The sequence below is a fragment of the Aspergillus homomorphus genome (assembly GCF_003184865.1).
Source record: "Aspergillus homomorphus CBS 101889 unplaced genomic scaffold BO97scaffold_4, whole genome shotgun sequence".
Lineage (NCBI taxonomy): Eukaryota > Fungi > Ascomycota > Eurotiomycetes > Eurotiales > Aspergillaceae > Aspergillus > Aspergillus homomorphus.
Genome location: NW_020291890.1, coordinates 847,165 through 864,897, shown reverse-complemented (window position 1 = coordinate 864,897; position 17,733 = coordinate 847,165). Strand labels below are relative to the sequence as shown.

The window sequence follows — 17,733 nt, the reverse complement described above, 5'->3', positions numbered from 1 at the left end:
TCCGCCGCGGAACAATGGGCGGAATGCCTGATTGGTTCGTGCGCGCAGTTGGATTAATCACCCGTCATTCAGGCCTCATCGCCCGCGATACCTGCGGTGTTCAACTGTTCCTCCGCTCTGTCTGATCTTGATCGGATCTGCGAGCTATTCACTATGCCTCCTGTTCGGGATGCTATGGCTAATCGCGGGGATGACGACGGTAAGCATTTTGGCTCCGTATGGGTATCTCAGCAGTGCTAACAAGCTTCCTTTAGAGGTGTGCCCTGTCTGCAAATCCTCACGGTACCTGAACCCGGACATGCAGTTTCTCATCAACCCAGAATGTTATCACAAAATGTGTGAGTCGTGTGTGGATCGGATATTCTCGTCAGGCCCGGCGAACTGCCCCGTCGCGGGTTGCCACAAGACGTTGCGAAAGGCTAGGTTCCGAAAGCAGACGTTCGAGGATATCAACGTGGAACGAGAGGTGGACATACGGCGTAGGGTGATGCAGATGTATGTCGTCGATCGATTACCTGCGGTTTCCACGGGATACTGATGTTGTCCGCAGTCTCAACCGCCGTGAAGAAGAATTCGACTCCAAACGGGCCTGGGACGACTTCCTTGAACAACGCGAGGAGATTATCGCAAACCTCGTGCACGGTACGGATGTGGCCAAGACGGAAAACGACTTGCAGAGGTATGCTTCGGAGAATGTGCGCTCTATCCGCGCCAACCAAGCCCTCGAAGTGCAAGAAGCGTCGTCCTTCAAGGAGCAGCAGACACATGAGCAGGAATTGGCACGCCTTCGCCGAGAAGCAGCCAAACAAGAATACGAGAACGAACGGAGAGAGCTGCAAGCCTCTCGGGAGGATGTCCTAAGTCGACTCGCAGCGGGGCGACCCGGCGACGCTGCGGCTATTGCCCGCGAAGGCAAGAAGGTGTTACTCAAGAAATCATCTGCTCGGCGCAGTGAAGAGGATCGAATCCGACAGAAACAGGCCGCTTTGCGCAACTCGGATGCCAGGAAAGCTGGCCAGACAGGGAACACAGCTGATAAGGCCGATGCCGCCGGCGACTCGGGCTTGATCAAGGGTCTCAAGAAGATCGTGACACCGGAGCCCGAGAAGCCCTATGACCCATTTGGTGGCATGGTTCCCAACAAGCGAGACTACTACACTCTGCGCGACTTCTACCCGTCAAGTTATCTAGACCCGATCCGACAGGATACTCGTATGCAGGCAGGCGGGTACGATCTGCAGGAGTATTACTCTCGCACACTGATGGAAGCATTTGCTGGGTTAGGTTGCTTCGTCGATGAGGAGGTGACTAGACGCGACGATGGAGACTCTCTAAGGTCATCAAGGCCTGTCGCTACTCAAGGCTCTGCTTTGGCGGCAGTCTCCAGTGCAGGCACTCCAGATGCCAGCTAGCTGATGTTACTCACAGCCTGTCGAGGCTGTTGAGCAGCGCCACCTGCGGTTCCTCTTGCTGTTATGTATTTTCAGGTAGAGAAGCCCCTCTACCTGCGCTGGTGTATATATTGCATAGCGATGGCGTTTTTGGCGGGACTTGGGTGCTTATTGAAGTGTATAAATAACGGTCTTCACATTGGAATATGATTGATCTAGGTATAGAAAAGGTAAAGCTAACACGAACCCAAGTGATATTGTTTAATAACAAGACAAGTAAACATCAAACTGTATCAAATCACACATAATGTACATCTCTCCCCAATGAGCACAGTCCTTCACATCTTGCCTCCGGTGATCTCCTCTGCAAGCCTCCTGATTCTGCTCTGGATGGTGTCCCAACGAGCACTCTCGGTCTTCCGCGAATCGCTGGCAAGGCTGGAGATACCCTGCGGGAAACCCAGGTTCCAGATGTTCACACCCTCCTGGTGGTCACTGCGCCAGGCCTCGTTCACGCCCTCAGGGAAGACTTTTTCAATCTCGGCCGCAAGCTGCTCCTCATTAACGATAAAATTCCGCGCGTTCACATAGAGGTCGTGCATGTCGTGTCGACGCTCCGCCACCTTGTTGGCTAGTTTCCGTTGAGTGCGAGACCGAGCCTTCCTAAGACGAGTTTCACGGTCAGGATCCGGCAGCACTGGCATGTGCTGGGGTAGCATTTCTTGAACGATCGACGTCCGGGTCAGTCGCACGTCCTCTCTATCAGGTTGCTGCAGGATCTTTTCCCGGTAAAGCTGCTTCTGCTCACTTCGCAACTTCATGGCGGTATCAGTGGCCTGCTTGCGGGCGTGCAACTCCAGGAGACCCTCCCGGAGATTCTTTCGCCGCATATTAGCCATCCGCTTCTTCTGCTCGATGTATTCGTAGTTTATATCGTTTGGGTTCGGGCTTTTGCCTTTCTTCGGACGCGGCGTGGCGGCGGAGATGTACGCCTGGGTCGGCTTGTCCGTGCGGCGAGCAGGGAAGATTTCACGGGGCACTGGAAGGGTACCCTTGATGATGCGCTTGGAGGGGAGATCGGGCTGAAGGCTTCGAGGAACATCGATGAAGTTGGGAGACTCGGGTCCGACTCGCAGAGAGGAAGATGAAGAGAAGCCGCGGAGCTGCACGGTGGCAGTTCTGCAAGTGCGAAAAAGGGCCATGATGAAAGGATATTTTCTCAAGGAATGGTGGAAAAATAATGGACTCAATCGAGACAGAAAATATCGGAGGATGAGGTTGAATAGTGTCAATTGACTGGCCCACCTCAATCAACCAACAACAAGAACAGAGATCCGATCCTGAAAGGGCTGCTGGCTGGCAAGCGCGGTCCTGCTGCGGAAGTCGGACAGAGCGAAACGAATTTCCTGCCCTTGGTCCGTGCACCGCTTAGCTTGGCGCGCGCCAGTGACAGAAAAAAAAATAATTTCCCGCGCTAGAAACTTTTTTCCTCTCTCTTCTTTCTTCTTTCCTTCTTGCGCTCCGCCAACTCTCATTTTGTGACACTACTACCTTGAGAACTCTTTCCGAAATTCCTCGAAGTACTCTTGGGAAGTGTTTTCATCATGGGTACCGGAAAGAAGGAAGCCACTCGCAGAGAGCGGCAGGGGAAGACTGGAGATGGCATGGGAAATGTCAGGACGAAGGGTGAAAACTTTTACAGGTGGGCAACACTATCACGCGAACCTCTACTTTCTCAAACTGCGGACTAACTTATTACAAAGAGATGCAAAGAAGGTGAAGCATCTGAACATGCTGAAAGATGGCAAGCCTCGACGTAACGCTGAGGGAAAGATCACTGTGGCTGCTTCCTACCAGTCCCGAGAAGCCCCGGTCGCTAGAATCGAGCCCAACCGTAAATGGTTCGGGAACACGAGAGTCATCTCTCAGGAAGCTCTGTCGTCTTTCCGCGAGGCTGTCGCCGAGCGTGCTTCCGACCCCTATTCCGTCCTGCTCAAGACGAACAAGCTTCCTATGAGCCTGATCAGAGATGATAAAGGCGCCAATGGCCTGAAGCAACATGAGGCTAAGATGGCCATTGAGAACTCTCCTTTTAGCGATACATTTGGGCCTAAGGCTCAAAGAAAGCGTGTCAAGCTTGGTGTCGCCTCCCTGGAGGATTTGGTTGGTGAAACCGTCAAGATGCACGATGCCTATGTCGAGAAGACAGACCATGCTACGCATGAAGATGGTACTTTGGTTGTCAACGGCGATGATGTTGCGAAGGACGATAACACAGGCCTGGCAACCACCGCCGTCGAGTCTGTTTTCTCCAAGGGTCAGAGCAAGCGTATCTGGAACGAGCTTTACAAGGTCATTGACTCTTCCGATGTCGTGCTCCATCTACTCGACGCACGTGATCCCGATGGCACACGTTGCAGGAGTATCGAGAAGTACATCCGTGAAGAGGCTCCTCACAAGCACTTGGTCTTCGTTTTGAACAAGTGTGATCTTGTTCCCACTGGTGTAGCGGTAAGTCTGCTCTTGCTCATTCTGCTCTGTTATTATCTATCCCTTGCTGTATCCCCGAATCAAGAGGGTTCCGGCCCTATGCCATTGCTAAGTCAAGGCTTCTCCCTGCGACTTTGTGTCGTGTTTTTCTACCTTGGGAGTATGTCTGTTACAGCTCTGGCAGATTGACGCGGATCCGCGCCGAACTTCTTTCTGAAGCTAGGCTGACTGGTTTTCGTTTTGAAAGCCTGTCGTAAGGGTCAAGCTGTGTTCTGTTTTTGAGTTGAGATCTGCTTCTGCTCGATGAGTGGCCCATAGCAGTTCTCTTAGTAACATTTCACACATTCGTACTATGTGTTTCGTTTAATCTTTGTTTTTTGCTTTGCTATGTTGCTTGAATTGCAATATTCTTGGTGTTCGTCTGCTAACGTGACACCAGGCTGCTTGGGTACGACAATTGTCGAAAGACTATCCTACTCTGGCTTTCCACGCCTCTATCACCAATTCCTTTGGTAAAGGCTCTTTGATCCAGCTTTTGAGGCAGTTCTCCTCTCTGCACTCGGACCGCAAACAGATCTCTGTTGGTTTGATTGGATACCCAAACACTGGCAAGTCCTCTGTCATCAACACCTTACGGAAGAAAAAGGTGTGTACCGTGGCCCCTATTCCCGGGGAGACCAAGGTGTGGCAGTACGTTACTTTGATGAAGCGAATCTACCTCATCGATTGTCCGGGTGTGGTTCCGGCCAGCTCGAACGCTACTCCGGAAGATATCCTTCTCCGAGGTGTGGTCCGAGTGGAGAACGTAGAGAATCCCGAGCAGTACATCCCTGCCGTTCTCAAGCGGGTGCAGCCGAAGCATTTGGAGCGTACCTACGGCATCAAGAATGTGGAAGACCCTATCGAATTCCTCAGTATCCTTGCACGCAAGGGTGGTCGCTTGCTTCGTGGAGGAGAACCTGACCTCGATGGTGTCGCCAAGATGGTCATCAACGATTTCCTGCGAGGCAAGATCCCCTGGTTCACTCCTCCGCCTCACAATGCTGGTGGGGAGGACGAGCAGATTGAAGGCCGTGCTGGTCGGCTCGGAGAAATGAGTCGGAAGCGCAAGCTTGACGAAACAACCTCTGAAAAGCCAGATGACTCCAAGGAGGAGTCGGAGGAAAAGGCTTCCGGATCCGATAACGAAGAGTTCGAGGGCTTCGAAAGTGACGACGATGATTCGATCGCGAACATTGAGGTCAGCGACGAGGAGAGTGGCGAAGAGAACGACTAAACAGCCTCTTGTCGAGATCCTTGTCGAAGACTATTGACAAACAAAATACTCCGATGCCGGTTGTCAGTTGGCATCAGCCCCAAGACAGAGATTCTTGGTAGCGCATCCCGCTCCCCAGCTCCAGGGCGTATCTCAAGGTCTTGTCATACCCTGATCTTCTGAAGTTTGGAGCCACATGGCTCGAAGCGTTCAAAGATGCGAGCTCCTTTGGGGACCGGAACACCATCAAGCCCGTCGAGCCCTGCGCTGGTTCGATATGAAACCTGCTGGCATGCTACCTGGACAATATTTTGCCAGTGTACGTCATCCCTCAGTCCAGAGAACATCGGCTGTCAGGCCGATTTACGTCTCGGCCATCATGATGTCTATTATAAGATACCCACTTAGTGTTTACACGAAGAAATCAAGCAATCGATCAAATCATCCTGAAACAAGGTGGTCTGATTCAAAAAGAGACTGGTTTTTCCCACTGTAATCCACCCGTAAACCAACTTCAATAGGGCAGAACCCTCACCGCCGACGGAGCTCACGTGGGGCTACCCCAGCCTCACTCTCTCGTCTTCCGTAGCAGCTGCCAGAAGATACCTTGCTTTTCCTGGAGATCACAACGCATCGCCTCGGGCTATTTATCCAGCCTTTCATGTCTCTGTGTCCCTTGTGGATGTGCCACTCTCCCATTGACAATGGAGGATGAGGGCATGTCCATTGTTCCCTATGGGTCTGGCAATCTTGATGTCGTGCTGTAAGCTAGCTTCACTCGCCTTTTCCTTTCACTCCTGTCTCAAATATCCTAATGTGGAGTATTATTGTACTACAGACGGCACAATGACTCCGTTGTGGTTTATGATCGAGACTCGCGGCAACTCGTTCTACAAAACACGGCGGATCGAAGGGGTAGCGACCTAGATCTAGCCGACTGTCCTTACTGCCATCGTCCTTTACACGAGAACGGGTCGCCCCAAAGTGATCATGAAACAAGCCCGGGCGCGCAAGCCGAATTCGTCAATCCTGATTATTTTCGTCTGCTTCATGCCAGCCTACCTGGCTCTACGGACTCGTCCACACCCCCATCCCCTCGTCGTCGACTCGCCCAGCCGGCTATTGCGGATGGCCCGTCGTCAAATGACCCTGGCTATCCGGAGGGCGGCGTGCATACCGGTCAGGGAATCTCGTCAGCAGCATTTACACAGGATTACTTCAAGAAGTTCTTTGTCGAAGAGACAATCCTAGGCAAGGGCGGCAAGGGTGTTGTTCTTCTAGTCAAACACGTACTGGACGGTGTCTCGCTTGGTCATTACGCCTGTAAGCGAGTTCCTGTCGGAGATGACCATGAGTGGCTTGAAAAAGTACTGGGTGAGGTGCAGCTTCTACAGCACCTATCGCATCAAAATCTCGTCTCGTATCGACATGTTTGGCTGGAAAACGCCAAGATTACTACGTTTGGTCCGAGTGTGCCATGTGCGTTCATTCTACAGCAATACTGCAACGCGGGGGACCTCCACAATTACATTTGTGGCGCAGTGCAAACTCCTACTACAACGCAGCAGCTAAAAGATCGTCTAAGAAGGAGGTCGAAGGGCGGACTCGGTCCTGAGGATGATCTTGGGGCACTTCGGAAGCTCCAATTCGAGGAGATTTATTCCTTCTTCAAAGACATTACTTCCGGGATTCGGTATCTCCACGCCAATGGTTATATCCACCGTGACCTCAAGCCTCACAACTGCTTGTTGCATAAAACCAGCGATGGGATACGGGTGCTAGTAAGTGACTTCGGCGAAGTCCAGGCTCAAGACGCAATCCGAAGGTCCACTGGCGCGACAGGGACCGTTTCCTATTGCGCACCGGAGGTTCTACGACGAGAGTACGCCGACGGTCCTTTCGGTAACTTTACCTTCAAGTCCGACATCTTCTCTCTAGGGATGATCCTGTACTTTTTATGCTTCGCGCAACTTCCGTACAGCAACGCCGACTTGATCCACGAGGAGAAAGAAGACCTAGACCGACTTCGCGAGGAAATCAGTCAATGGGCTGGGTTTGACTACGCTAGGCGCATGAGACCTGAGCTCCCCGAGCAGCTTTACTTATTCCTTCAGCGCTTACTCTCCGTGGACCCGGATCGCCGACCGTCGGCAGAAGAAGTTCTCAACGGTCTCCAAGCTGGGGCCAATGTCAATGAGAATTTCCGCCTAAAGCGATCTAGTCCGACCGGCTCGGAGACTCGCCCCAACGCCCGAATTCACCCTGTAGAGAGCCCTTCAGCTGCATCCTATACTCGCCAAGCCTTGTCTCCAACCAGAAGCCTCACACGACCACCGTCAAGTGTACGACGAACTTCTGCATTCGATAGCAACAACACCGATGCAGGCAGAGCCGAATCTACCTCTTCCTCCATCAGCCCCGAGCGAAATCTGATCTTCCGACCGCGGTTCTCAAGCACCCCTTCATCCTCACTCTCGCCAACTCATCATTCTCCTGAGGACCGACACCACGAAGTGCTACCCCATGATCGTTCCGATAAGGGCGAACAGCCCCGACAACATCATCTGCTCCCACCACCACCACCCCCTCCTACTAGTCGCTGGTCTTTACAAAGATACCTCCCTTTTCTGGAGCCTTTGGCTGCTTCTCTGGCCGACTGGCAACTTGGGGTCACAATCATGCAAATGGCCAGCTTCCTCCTCAAAATACTGTCCATCTTTCAACCCTGCAGCCCGCTAACTGTCAATCCCTGGGTTGCTTATCCCCTGCTGTTAGTGGCAGCTGTTAATTTCCCAGCGAGGAGTTTGGCTAGGCAACTGGTCTCACTGATGCTACATCTCGTGGTTGTAAGTTTATGTATGCGGATGGAGGCGCTTTGTTGGAGGACGTACATGCGGTGAAGGTTATACATGTCTGGAAGGTCCCTTTCGGTTGGATGCTCTTATCTGGATTGAATTGGCACAAAGGTAGGGCTAAGAAGATGGCTCTTGTTTTTCAGCATATCGCATTGCATGTGTAGTGAAGGTGTGCATGTGTTCTATGATTGTAGGCGCCCATGACCTTTGGATACTTGAAATAGACCGTTCAGGGTAGTCGTAAGTACAAATTTAAAACCCTAATGGACTCGACTCGTCAAAGGAGTAGAAGGAAATCAGCAAGGCGCCGAACCTCTACAGGCACTGCCTTCATCAATAGTGCCACTCCCGAGACACTGTCATCTGTTAGCACGGCCGCCCTGCTCTATCAGGCTGCCATATGTAAGCTGCATTTGACAAAGGAGCTCAAGTATCTTCGAGGATCGACAGCGAGGATTCAGGGGGTTCTATCACCACGAATCACCACTCAACACAATTTCAGTTGTATGACACACTCACCCAGTGGAAAAGCTGCTCCCGCACGGTGGAAGTTAATCAGATTGAGAGCTCCCAAGCAAACATGAGTGCAGTGGCAGAGCCAGCCCGTGATCATCATGGATGAGGCTCACCCGGTCCTACCCCTCACTAGTATGTCTGAGCTGGTCGGGATGCTGATCTGCTGGTCGCTTATCATTGGTCAGCCTGTCTATGTACTTCAGTCCTCAGCCTGACCGTCTTCTACACCTAAGTGCTATACACCACATATAGGAGGAGCCGTTTGCCGCGGCGAGGCTGACCGAAGATCTTCCCTGGATCTCTCAGTCTTTCTTTTCTTCCCCATCAAGCTTGCTGTCTCTACCTCCCATCGCAAGTCTACGTCTTGACAATGGTCCCGCAATCCGTGCTAGTCTTCTTCTTCCTCTTGTCACTGCCCTTCTTGTTCTCTTATCATGTCATCTGGGCACTCCACTGCTGGGTCGTTCGACAGAACCGCACAGAGCATGCGAGGAGCCTCTTGTCGTTGTGAGCGCGTAGGCTGGCGCTATCCCAGCTCGATACTTGGAAGTTCTTGACTCGCCTGAAGCACGACTACTGCGTCAGCGTCCCAGTTAAAGCAGTCGACGACACGATAGACGGCTCGATCGGTATACTTTGAAGTTGTACGAGCTATGGGGCACCGAATGACTTGATGCTTCTACGCTGAACCGACCGGACAAGCAACCGACCCAAGCTCTAGGACGGACAGTGAAAAGCTATTGATGAAGCGACTGAAAGACGGAGGCATCTGGGGTCATCTTACATGGAGGGGCATGCTGGGATGGAGGCGCTCTGATCATCTTGCTGGGGATGAGAAAGCCTTTCCTTTTTTTCATCGAGAGGCACGGATCGGTACATTTGACTGAGATGTAAGCTATGCTCATCTCTTGCTGGGGCCTGTATCGATTTCCCACCGTCGGCTTTCTGTCCACCATACTGTCATGATGTCTATTCCTCCAGTTGGTGACCTCAATTTCCTTCCATCGTTCACTCTGGTGGCACATGGGTATATTTACCGTGAAACTATGGGTCATATGAAAAGGAGACCTCTCTTTGGGAATACTCGTTGGACGCATTAGCGCCTCCATTGCATGTGGCTTAAACTCATGTACACATTCACGGCGTATTCAACTCTATCTCCATGTGCAACAACTTAGCTCGCTTTAAAATCAGTACATCGATCCATCAACTAAGGTAATCTGGCAAATCATAGTCTCGGGCGGATGGTCTGGCCACCCTCCCAGGATTCCCCGGCTTCCAGCGTCTGCCACCCAGCGACGGAGCCGGCCTCGACACAAATCATGTTCTTGTAGGCCTCATCAGGACCGAAGTCGGCCATTCCCTTGGCCTTCTCGACCCAGGGGTTCCACACCACAACATCCGTCAGGGCCTCCCGGGTAATGGAGAAAAGGGGCTTGTCATCCGACACCGTGGTGACCTCGATCGGAACCTTAGGATCGAGCGCCTTGTACACGCGGTCTGTCTCCTTGTCGATCTCAACGGCAGCGGAGGCTTCGGTCTGCGTGGATCCACCCTGGGTCTTGTCGACATACTCCTTAGACTGGAGGTTCTTGACGCGGACCTGGGAGATGTCCTGTATTTCCTTGTCAGTCTTCCCTTTTCTTCTTTTGATAGTCACGATAGGTCAACAATCATAGAGGTGGGGGGCAACGCACCTCAATGCTCAGATAAGTGTGCAGCAAAACCTGGAACTCAAAGTTCTGCTGTCCCTTGTTCTGCACCTGCAGCGACGTCTCCAAGCCCTCCTTGGTCAGGGTGACGCTATACACTAGACCAAACTGGTAGGGCCAGGTCTTCTGAAACTCCTCGCTCAGCATTGGGTGAGAAAGGCCGAAGTCCAGCTTCACCGCGTCGTCTCCCTCTTTGCGGTCCTTGCCGAGCGACTCAGACGAGGACTTGCCGAGGAACTCCCAGTTAGAGTTCCGGGCGAAGCCGTGTTGGGGGAGGGAGGATGTAGCGTGGTTAGAAGGGGGAGGACCGAAGACCTGGTAGCCACGTACGTATCTCTTAGCAAACAGGTTGTTGTCTTTCGCGGTGTGGGCATCATGTTCCAGGGGATGGGATAAATAACTTACTGGGAAGACGACGGGGATTCCGCCGCGAATGGGCTTGGAGCCATCCAGATGAGCCTTCTCGCTAACGAACAATTGCTCCTTGCCATTGGCAAGCTTCCAGGATGTGACGGTCGCTCCGTAGAGGTGGACGGTGACCGACTCGCCGGTGGGCAGGGTGGCCTGGACTGTGTTGTCGTGGACGTTGACGGTGGGCTGGGGGATGGATGCACCCACCCCGATGGCGGAGGGCTTGTTAGAACGGTCCATGGTGATGAATGCAACAAGGGTTAGGAGGTCTGAGTATGAAGGATGAATTCAATAACAAGACAGCTTTTCTCTCACTCTTTTGTTTCTGTTGTGTTCAATGCGGGGACTGTTGGATGCACCTGAACGGGCGGGGCAACAGCGTCACCGTGGGGCCCTTTCATTGCGCTTAGGTCAGCAGATGCTTGTGTGTATAAATACTTGCCTGTTTGGGGGCAATGCAGGCTAATGCCACCATTATGGCAGGTCCGACATCTTGACATTGCATGAAACATGAATACTCGCAGATTCGTTGCATATCGCAGCATACAGCTGTTACACTATGCAGTACTGGGCTCAGGGAGCATATGAAAGGAATGAGCCGCCGCTATCGTTAACCTCATTTCCACATCTCTCGCAGGTCGTTTGGCGTCCGATCTTCCAACACTTGCCTCGTTGCCTTGAGGGCGAGAGAGAAGCTGTGAAACAGTGTTACAGATAATATTGCCTTACTCTGAGTCTAATCAGTCAGTGCAGAGATCACAGCATCCTGGTCGGAGCAATCATGTCATTCGCAACCAAAATGGTCGATGATTGCACCATCAAAACCCGCGCGGGGTCAATATTGACGGATTGCATAATTTAAGTTACAGCAGATACGCGCTCGTCTTATACTCTGATTGCTTGTTATGAGATATGAATCTCATATCGATCAACGTCAAGCCCAACATGGCCACCACTGTGGCGATCACCGCCCAGCAACCTGATATCCAATACCTCCCGGACGTCGACAAATGGCACGCTCGCACCGAGCGTCGTCTACGCCTTGAAACACTTGCCACTGACCTCCCTACCGACTTCCCAAGAAAGCTTGACTCAGATTTAGTCTGGGATGGTAAAGACATCGCAGAACGGTACAACTGGACCTATGTCCCAACCGATGCCGATCGCGAGGAGATTGACGCTGCAGTGCAGCATATCAGGTGTACAGTATCCATCTACCCCTGAATACTATGATTGATCGGGCCTGTCTGACTCCTATGCCCGCAGCACTAAACAAACCCCTGGGCTTCATCAATCCCGAGTCCTTCCCTCTACCCACGCTACACTCGACGTTGCGTGATATCTCGCGCGAGCTTCACAACGGATACGGATTCAAGGTCGTCAGCGGCGTGCCCGTGGACCGGTACTCGCGCGAAGAGAACATCATTATCTACGTGGGAATCTCCTCCCATGTAGCACCGATCCGCGGCCGCCAGGATTCGTTCTACGACGGGAAGCCGGCCGACGTGATGCACAACCACATCAAGGATCTGAGCACGCAGGCGCAGAGTAAAGGCCGCATCGGAGCGCCTGCCTACACCACCGATAAGCAGGTCTTCCACACCGACCAGGGAGACATCATCTCTCTTTTCGCCCTCAGCGCGGCCGCGGCGGGCGGCCAGAGCAAGCTAGCCAGCAGCTGGCGCGTGTACAATGAGTTGGCGGAGAAGCGGCCGGATCTCATTCGCACGCTTGCGGAGAACTGGCCTCTCGATGGGTGGGTTGACTCTTTTGTATCTGGAAGAAAAATGCTTTGTGTCACTGACTACCATAATGCAGATTCGGCAACCCCCAAACCCCATACTACGAGCGTCCGCTCCTCTTCCATCAGGCAGCCACTAACAAGCAGCCCGAGCGCGTTCTAATACAGTACGCTCGTCGCAGCTTCACGGGCTTCCAGGACCTGCCCAGGTCCAAAGATATACCTCCCATCACTGAAGCACAGGCGGAGACCCTGGACTCGCTGCACTTCTTGGCCGAGAAGTACTCGGTTGGGCTGGACTTCCGCAAGGGCGACATTCAGTATATCAATAATCTGAGCATCTTCCATGCCAGAGATGGATTCCAGGACACCCCAGAACAGCAGTGCGCCCTTCTTCTGTTAACGTGTGCATGCTTGTGGAATTGCTAACCGGGCACCAGACGCCATCTGATCCGTATTTGGCAGCGTGACCCAGAATATGCATGGGACACTCCCGGGCCGTTGGACAGGGCCTGGAAACAACTCTATGATGGAGTCACGCCTGAGACCCAGGTCTTCCCATTGGAGCCCTATATCCGGGGTCCGGCAGCTGGTGGGAAGAAGGACTAAATTTCTGGTGCTTGTGTCAGGCAACAGTATGTTCTATCATCGGTCTGCGAATCCAGTGCTTCCATTGTTTGTCTCTACGGGGTGTATATTTATCCATCGCAGTACATGGAGTTGCTATCTAAGCAATGCCAAACATCCATGATACACAGGCCAGACAGTAAAGAAAGTCTCCCAAGTAGAAGACATTACCTGAATCGACAAACCCCGGATATACCTTAATCACCTGCTAGCAAATACACACTCGTCGAGCTGAGCACCCGCAAAACATACCGTAAATCCAAAGACAGCTTCTTGAACATGAATAATATATGACATCTAAGGCTTTCCCCTATACCGAAACCATATCAGATCACAAGCATGTCACCTACAGTAACATTTCCCGCGTAAATAAGGTCTGAGCCTTCCCATGGTACGGACAGAGATTTGCTACTAGCCCTATACCTCATTGAAGAGTCTCCACACCGCATACCGTTCTTCTGAAAGATCAGAATTTTCTCTCTCTTCCTTCTCGAAATAAAAAAAACCTTCTGTCACATCTACTTCTTTTTATCTTGAAACCCCAACCTTTCCTGAAAGCCTCATTTTATAAAACCCTAGGGTATTTTAATCGACCATCTCGCACAGCACTAGCGGCGCACAACAAATGCAGTCAGTCTATGGCAACGCAAATCCAGACCACCACCACCACCCCCAACAGATAAAGACCACCTATCGAGGCCGTCTCAGCAAAAAGCGCAACTCGGGAAACCAACTTGTCGGATAAAGTTTGCAATACGTGGTTCCTGAGTGGCGGATACAGGGGAAATTGTATTATGTAGGAGTGGCATAACATCCATGAATTAAATAACCTAACAACTACAACGGGCTAAATGGTCCAGTGGTTCTCGGCGCCAATCTTCTAGTGGTTAGGATTCAACCTTCCCATTCGCATAGGATTAGGTTGGGACGCGAGTTCGAGTCTCGCTTGGCGCATTTCTTTTTTTTGTCTTTATTTCATCGCCCGATGTATGGACGATTGTGGTCAGGCCGCTCTTTTGTTTTCTTTTTTCCCAATAGACTCGAGTTTTGTGCTCTGGGTAATTCAGTTGATTATTCAGGTAGGGAAGATCATTAATGAACATTGCCAATCTGGATGGGGGGACTACTTGAAGTTATCCATGAGATGTGGTGTTGTCGGATCCCCTTGACTTCCTATCTATATATCTAGATCCGGCAGTTCACATGCGCGGTCAACGTCCCTTGCTGGCCTCGTTCAAAGCACAACACCCCCCTCCCCCTTAGAAGCATAATACTCTGGAGAGCTGCACAAAGTCAACCTAAGACAAGATATACACAAAGCGATAATGCCTGTGCAAGCCACCCTGGTTGCCTTCTGGCAACCGATCGAACCGCCAATGCCTCAAATGACTGTCCCCCATTCATCCCTTGATAATCCGAACCGACAACGAGAGAGCCGAATACAATCCACCCAATTAATAACTACTTCCATGATAGTTATGGCCTCTGTCATACGATCACAGTCGAAGATCTGCCATCCCACCAGCAAGTCTCCGTGACTGGCACATCCACGATCAGGCCCACGAAGGCCCACGATCAAGCGTCGAGTTCACTCCAGTCGGTCATCCCCTTGCGTCCTGCCGCCACCTCTAGGCAAGGAATTCCGAACTCCTCGATATGGTATGTAATCTCCCTCATTTGAGCCATCTGTGTGGCATCCGGCGTTGCTCGAGCACCTTCCCCCCCCCTCGTCTCGTGCCGGTTGCTCCGACAGGGCCAGACAAGAACCCTTCGTGGCTGGTGCGAACCCTCCCATATATGGCGTGGTGCGCCTCTTGCTTTACCCTGACTGAGCAGGAGCTCTCAGAAGTAAGACGAGGAGACCGGGAAGGGTAGGGGGTTTTCCCTGGCTTGGAACGCAAACGACATGGGGGATTTTTCACCCAGCCCGTCTCAGCTCCTCTCCGAAGCGATCATCTTCTGGAGCATCGCGATTGTGCTGTATATCGGCAGGATGTAAGTGCTACAATGTCAGAGAGAGCCAGCGTGAGTACTGCCAGAGGTCTGCTACTAACCTGGCTAGAACTTCCCGCGTCATTACAACCGGATCGATCAAGCGTTTGTATTGTATGATGTAGCCACGATCGTCGAATGTCTACGGATACTAATGCGCCTTGTCTAGTTGAGGACTATGTCATGAGTGTGACATTTGTGAGTTATTGAACCCGCGTGAAGCGAGAGACATTGACTAAAACCATGGCGGGGCAACAGTTGATCTATACAACATTGCTGGTCCTGATTATAATCTCCTCCCGCTATGCGTCCAATCTCGTTGACCCGGCACAGTACGATGAGATCCTGGCCAACCCACAAGAGGTCCGCGACCGTATTCTCGGAAGCAAGATAGTCATCGGTCTAGAGCAGTGCATGTTGTTCTCAACCTGGGGCGTCAAGATCTGCATGCTGACCATGTTCTGGCGACTCACACACAATCTCCGACAATTGCGGATTTATGTCAACGCCATCGCGGTTTTCATCGCCGTTGGCTTTGTCGTCATCATGGTCACATACTATGCCGTTTACTGCCGACCATTTTCGCAGTACTGGGCCATGCCAGTGCAGAACCCGCAATGCGCAACCTACCAGAACTACTCGATCACGCAGGCCGTCTTCAACATTTCCTCAGATGCTGCCATGCTCGCGCTGCCGATCCCGCTGTTGCGAAAGGCCCAGATAAAAAACGGCAAGAAGGTTATGTTGGCCGGTGTGATGAGTCTGGGTGTCTTCACGGTAGCTGCTGCGATTCTCAACAAGTTCTTCAATTTCGCTTCTCCCCTGACGACCACCTATCAGTTGTGGTATATCCGCGAGTCGAGCACTGCGATTTATGTTGCGAACATGGTCTGCCTCTCGCCACTTCTGAGGAAGGTTTTCGGCTCGAAAATGTTTCAGAAGACGAATAGATTGTATGATAAACATGCACACTGGCATGGCAAAGCATTGTCCGGTGCGACCCGCTCCACACAAAGTGAGACAGAATTGAAAGATTGGCCACCGGCCCATTTCTCCACCGCACTGAAAAGGAGATGCGAACAGTGGAAAGGCCCCCGGAGATTGGACCTTGGGGATAAGTCCTATGGTCCGCGAGCAAGTGAGGAAGCTATCATCGAAGCGCCGGTTGAATATCCGGACAGGTCTCTTGCGCGGCATACTGGCTACCTCGATCGCGATGATGCGTATGAAGGCCAGCGCAATTTCGGGGAGGAGATGGACATGTCGCGTCTTGAAGTGACTGGGTGATTCAGGGGACGACTGAATCTACCCACATCCCCAATCAGTTTCGAGCCCGGTCTAATGCGGCGGAAGTCAAATTCATGGGAAGACTCGATTTTGGAGAACTATGCACAATGTCCCTAGCTACAAGTCCGCGCCATCTGCAAACACTGTGATCAGCTCATCTCAGGAACCAACCCACGAAGACGGCTGAGAAGCATGCAATCCACTTACATGTCTTTACCAACACGCAGTTCTTCGTCCAGAGCCAGACCTCAATATTGCGGAATGATATTAGTTCTGATAACAACCGCCTGGGGAAACGCCGGCTCTGACCCGGAACGAAGCCAGCCAGTCTGACCCTGCTTCGGATTACAATAGCTCGTCTTACATAGGGGGCAACAGGCATGCCGCTTGGTGAGCCATGGATCCAGACACGACGCGTGGAAGATATGCCCACAGGGCAACGGCCGGACGGAGTCTAGAGGGTGAAACTCGTCCATGCATATGACACACATTTTGCTCGAGTCCGCTCCATCAGATCCATCTCCTATGCCAGAGGACTGTGTCACGTTGCCAGCAACAGGACCAAGCTCATCATGCGCGAGACATTGTCGAGGCGCACCGGTAGATTTATCCTCGGAGCTCGGGGCGTCCTTGATGGTAGTGATCTCAGTAGTCTCGGATACTTTCGTCCCTGCTATCCCTTTGCTTTGCAAGTCTCTGTTCCTTTCCTCCAACCAGTCACTGTATTTGACTCGCGGAAAGCGTTGATCGACATCACTGTGGGAGATCACGACTCGGTTGGACCCGATGGGCGCAGTTTCCGGATCATTATTGCGAAGCCGGCGAAGACGACGTCGTCGTCTTGCTCCAACATAGACCCTACATTGGTTTTCAGTGTCAGGAACCTGATGCAGACAAATGAAGAATGAGATGGCTTAGTCCACATACCATGAGCAGAAGAAGACAAAGGCCACGCAGACGGGTGCCAGGTAGCCCAGGATAGCAGCCGACGAAAGATCTACCATGACGAGTACGTCAATCGACCTCAGGCACACATCTATATGCTTCGACAACAACTGTTTTTTCCCTTGTCGTGAAGGAGGTGTCGATAGATAATGGAATCAATAGCAAAAGCCCTGAGCGGTGAAGGGTGCCTCTGCCGTATCCGAGTAAGTTGAATGCAATAACTATGTAGAGTATGCAACTCTCAACAAAACAATAAACCTGTTTCGTTACTGTTGGAAGAGGAAGGATCCAAGAGCGTGTTAGATGCAGAAGCCAAACACAAATGGCAAGCAGCCATGTGATGAAAGATGATGCTTTGTATGGTCGAGCGGACGTACCAACGCGGCAGATTCAGTGCAATGCAGTGCGTGAGAACACTCTATGATCCGACTCACTCCCTCTCCACCATAGACCACAGAATTCACTCAACGCAAAGCAGAGAGAGTGTGTGTTTGAAATATCTCATAAGCCA

General features: G+C 51.9%; 8 protein-coding genes and 1 non-coding gene across 9 annotated transcripts; 6 read left to right on the top strand and 3 right to left on the bottom strand.

Moving 5' to 3' along the window:
- The first annotated feature begins 101 nt into the window (after positions 1-101).
- BO97DRAFT_440605 (TFIIH/NER complex subunit TFB3) lies at positions 102-1,608 on the top strand. The gene is made up of 3 exons (XM_025698095.1): positions 102-199; positions 255-495; positions 551-1,608. Exons 1-3 carry the CDS (start codon positions 154-156, stop codon positions 1,410-1,412), a joined length of 1,149 nt encoding a protein of 382 aa, XP_025555180.1. The 5' UTR covers positions 102-153; the 3' UTR covers positions 1,413-1,608.
- Position 1,609: 1 nt separating this feature from the next.
- BO97DRAFT_403201 (uncharacterized protein) lies at positions 1,610-2,749 on the bottom strand. The gene has a single exon (XM_025694681.1). It carries the CDS (start codon positions 2,591-2,593, stop codon positions 1,730-1,732), a length of 864 nt encoding a protein of 287 aa, XP_025555179.1. The 5' UTR covers positions 2,594-2,749; the 3' UTR covers positions 1,610-1,729.
- A 154-nt stretch (positions 2,750-2,903) lies between these two features.
- Positions 2,904-5,610, top strand: BO97DRAFT_403200 (putative GTPase NOG2). Its single transcript, XM_025694680.1, has 3 exons — positions 2,904-3,093; positions 3,155-3,902; positions 4,321-5,610. Exons 1-3 carry the CDS (start codon positions 2,996-2,998, stop codon positions 5,155-5,157), a joined length of 1,683 nt encoding a protein of 560 aa, XP_025555178.1. The 5' UTR covers positions 2,904-2,995; the 3' UTR covers positions 5,158-5,610.
- A 147-nt stretch (positions 5,611-5,757) lies between these two features.
- On the top strand, positions 5,758-8,208 carry BO97DRAFT_362373 (protein kinase IKS1). The gene is made up of 2 exons (XM_025692462.1): positions 5,758-5,899; positions 5,975-8,208. The coding sequence occupies exons 1-2, from the start codon at positions 5,841-5,843 to the stop codon at positions 8,034-8,036; spliced, it is 2,121 nt and encodes a 706-aa protein (XP_025555177.1). The 5' UTR covers positions 5,758-5,840; the 3' UTR covers positions 8,037-8,208.
- A 1,413-nt stretch (positions 8,209-9,621) lies between these two features.
- On the bottom strand, positions 9,622-10,972 carry BO97DRAFT_362371 (D-hexose-6-phosphate mutarotase). The gene is made up of 3 exons (XM_025692461.1): positions 10,625-10,972; positions 10,205-10,534; positions 9,622-10,122 (listed from the first exon to the last, which is right to left on the bottom strand). Exons 1-3 carry the CDS (start codon positions 10,868-10,870, stop codon positions 9,736-9,738), a joined length of 963 nt encoding a protein of 320 aa, XP_025555176.1. The 5' UTR covers positions 10,871-10,972; the 3' UTR covers positions 9,622-9,735.
- Positions 10,973-11,575: 603 nt separating this feature from the next.
- Positions 11,576-13,002, top strand: BO97DRAFT_475591 (Clavaminate synthase-like protein; the record flags this gene model as incomplete). The annotated part of the gene is made up of 4 exons (XM_025700422.1): positions 11,576-11,831; positions 11,897-12,386; positions 12,449-12,754; positions 12,812-13,002. The coding sequence occupies 4 exons, from the start codon at positions 11,576-11,578 to the stop codon at positions 12,978-12,980; spliced, it is 1,221 nt and encodes a 406-aa protein (XP_025555175.1). The 3' UTR covers positions 12,981-13,002.
- An 865-nt stretch (positions 13,003-13,867) lies between these two features.
- On the top strand, positions 13,868-13,952 carry BO97DRAFT_t54. Its single transcript has one exon. It is a non-coding gene; the product is annotated as a tRNA-Gly (tRNA).
- Positions 13,953-14,758: 806 nt separating this feature from the next.
- Positions 14,759-16,009, top strand: BO97DRAFT_459082 (uncharacterized protein; the record flags this gene model as incomplete). The annotated part of the gene is made up of 5 exons (XM_025699264.1): positions 14,759-14,993; positions 15,061-15,104; positions 15,160-15,188; positions 15,249-15,943; positions 15,976-16,009. Exons 1-5 carry the CDS (start codon positions 14,905-14,907, stop codon positions 16,007-16,009), a joined length of 891 nt encoding a protein of 296 aa, XP_025555174.1. The 5' UTR covers positions 14,759-14,904.
- Positions 16,010-16,411: 402 nt separating this feature from the next.
- BO97DRAFT_179273 (putative RING finger protein) lies at positions 16,412-17,596 on the bottom strand. Its single transcript, XM_025690369.1, has 2 exons — positions 17,205-17,596; positions 16,412-17,135 (listed from the first exon to the last, which is right to left on the bottom strand). The coding sequence occupies exons 1-2, from the start codon at positions 17,279-17,281 to the stop codon at positions 16,526-16,528; spliced, it is 687 nt and encodes a 228-aa protein (XP_025555173.1). The 5' UTR covers positions 17,282-17,596; the 3' UTR covers positions 16,412-16,525.
- Positions 17,597-17,733: the final 137 nt, after the last annotated feature.

Coding starts and splice junctions, on each gene's coding strand:
- BO97DRAFT_440605 (XM_025698095.1), top strand. CDS start 154: ATGCCTCCTGTTCGGGATGCTATGGCTAATCGCGGGGATGACGACG. Junction 200..254: donor TAATCGCGGGGATGACGACG/GTAAGCATTTTG, acceptor AGCTTCCTTTAG/AGGTGTGCCCTGTCTGCAAA. Junction 496..550: donor CGGCGTAGGGTGATGCAGAT/GTATGTCGTCGA, acceptor TGTTGTCCGCAG/TCTCAACCGCCGTGAAGAAG.
- BO97DRAFT_403201 (XM_025694681.1), bottom strand. CDS start 2,593: ATGGCCCTTTTTCGCACTTGCAGAACTGCCACCGTGCAGCTCCGCGGC.
- BO97DRAFT_403200 (XM_025694680.1), top strand. CDS start 2,996: ATGGGTACCGGAAAGAAGGAAGCCACTCGCAGAGAGCGGCAGGGGAAG. Junction 3,094..3,154: donor AAGGGTGAAAACTTTTACAG/GTGGGCAACACT, acceptor CTTATTACAAAG/AGATGCAAAGAAGGTGAAGC. Junction 3,903..4,320: donor TTGTTCCCACTGGTGTAGCG/GTAAGTCTGCTC, acceptor ACGTGACACCAG/GCTGCTTGGGTACGACAATT.
- BO97DRAFT_362373 (XM_025692462.1), top strand. CDS start 5,841: ATGGAGGATGAGGGCATGTCCATTGTTCCCTATGGGTCTGGCAATCTT. Junction 5,900..5,974: donor GGCAATCTTGATGTCGTGCT/GTAAGCTAGCTT, acceptor ATTGTACTACAG/ACGGCACAATGACTCCGTTG.
- BO97DRAFT_362371 (XM_025692461.1), bottom strand. CDS start 10,870: ATGGACCGTTCTAACAAGCCCTCCGCCATCGGGGTGGGTGCATCCATC. Junction 10,535..10,624: donor GAATCCCCGTCGTCTTCCCA/GTAAGTTATTTA, acceptor CGTGGCTACCAG/GTCTTCGGTCCTCCCCCTTC. Junction 10,123..10,204: donor ACACTTATCTGAGCATTGAG/GTGCGTTGCCCC, acceptor AAGGAAATACAG/GACATCTCCCAGGTCCGCGT.
- BO97DRAFT_179273 (XM_025690369.1), bottom strand. CDS start 17,281: ATGGTAGATCTTTCGTCGGCTGCTATCCTGGGCTACCTGGCACCCGTC. Junction 17,136..17,204: donor TTTGTCTTCTTCTGCTCATG/GTATGTGGACTA, acceptor AAACCAATGTAG/GGTCTATGTTGGAGCAAGAC.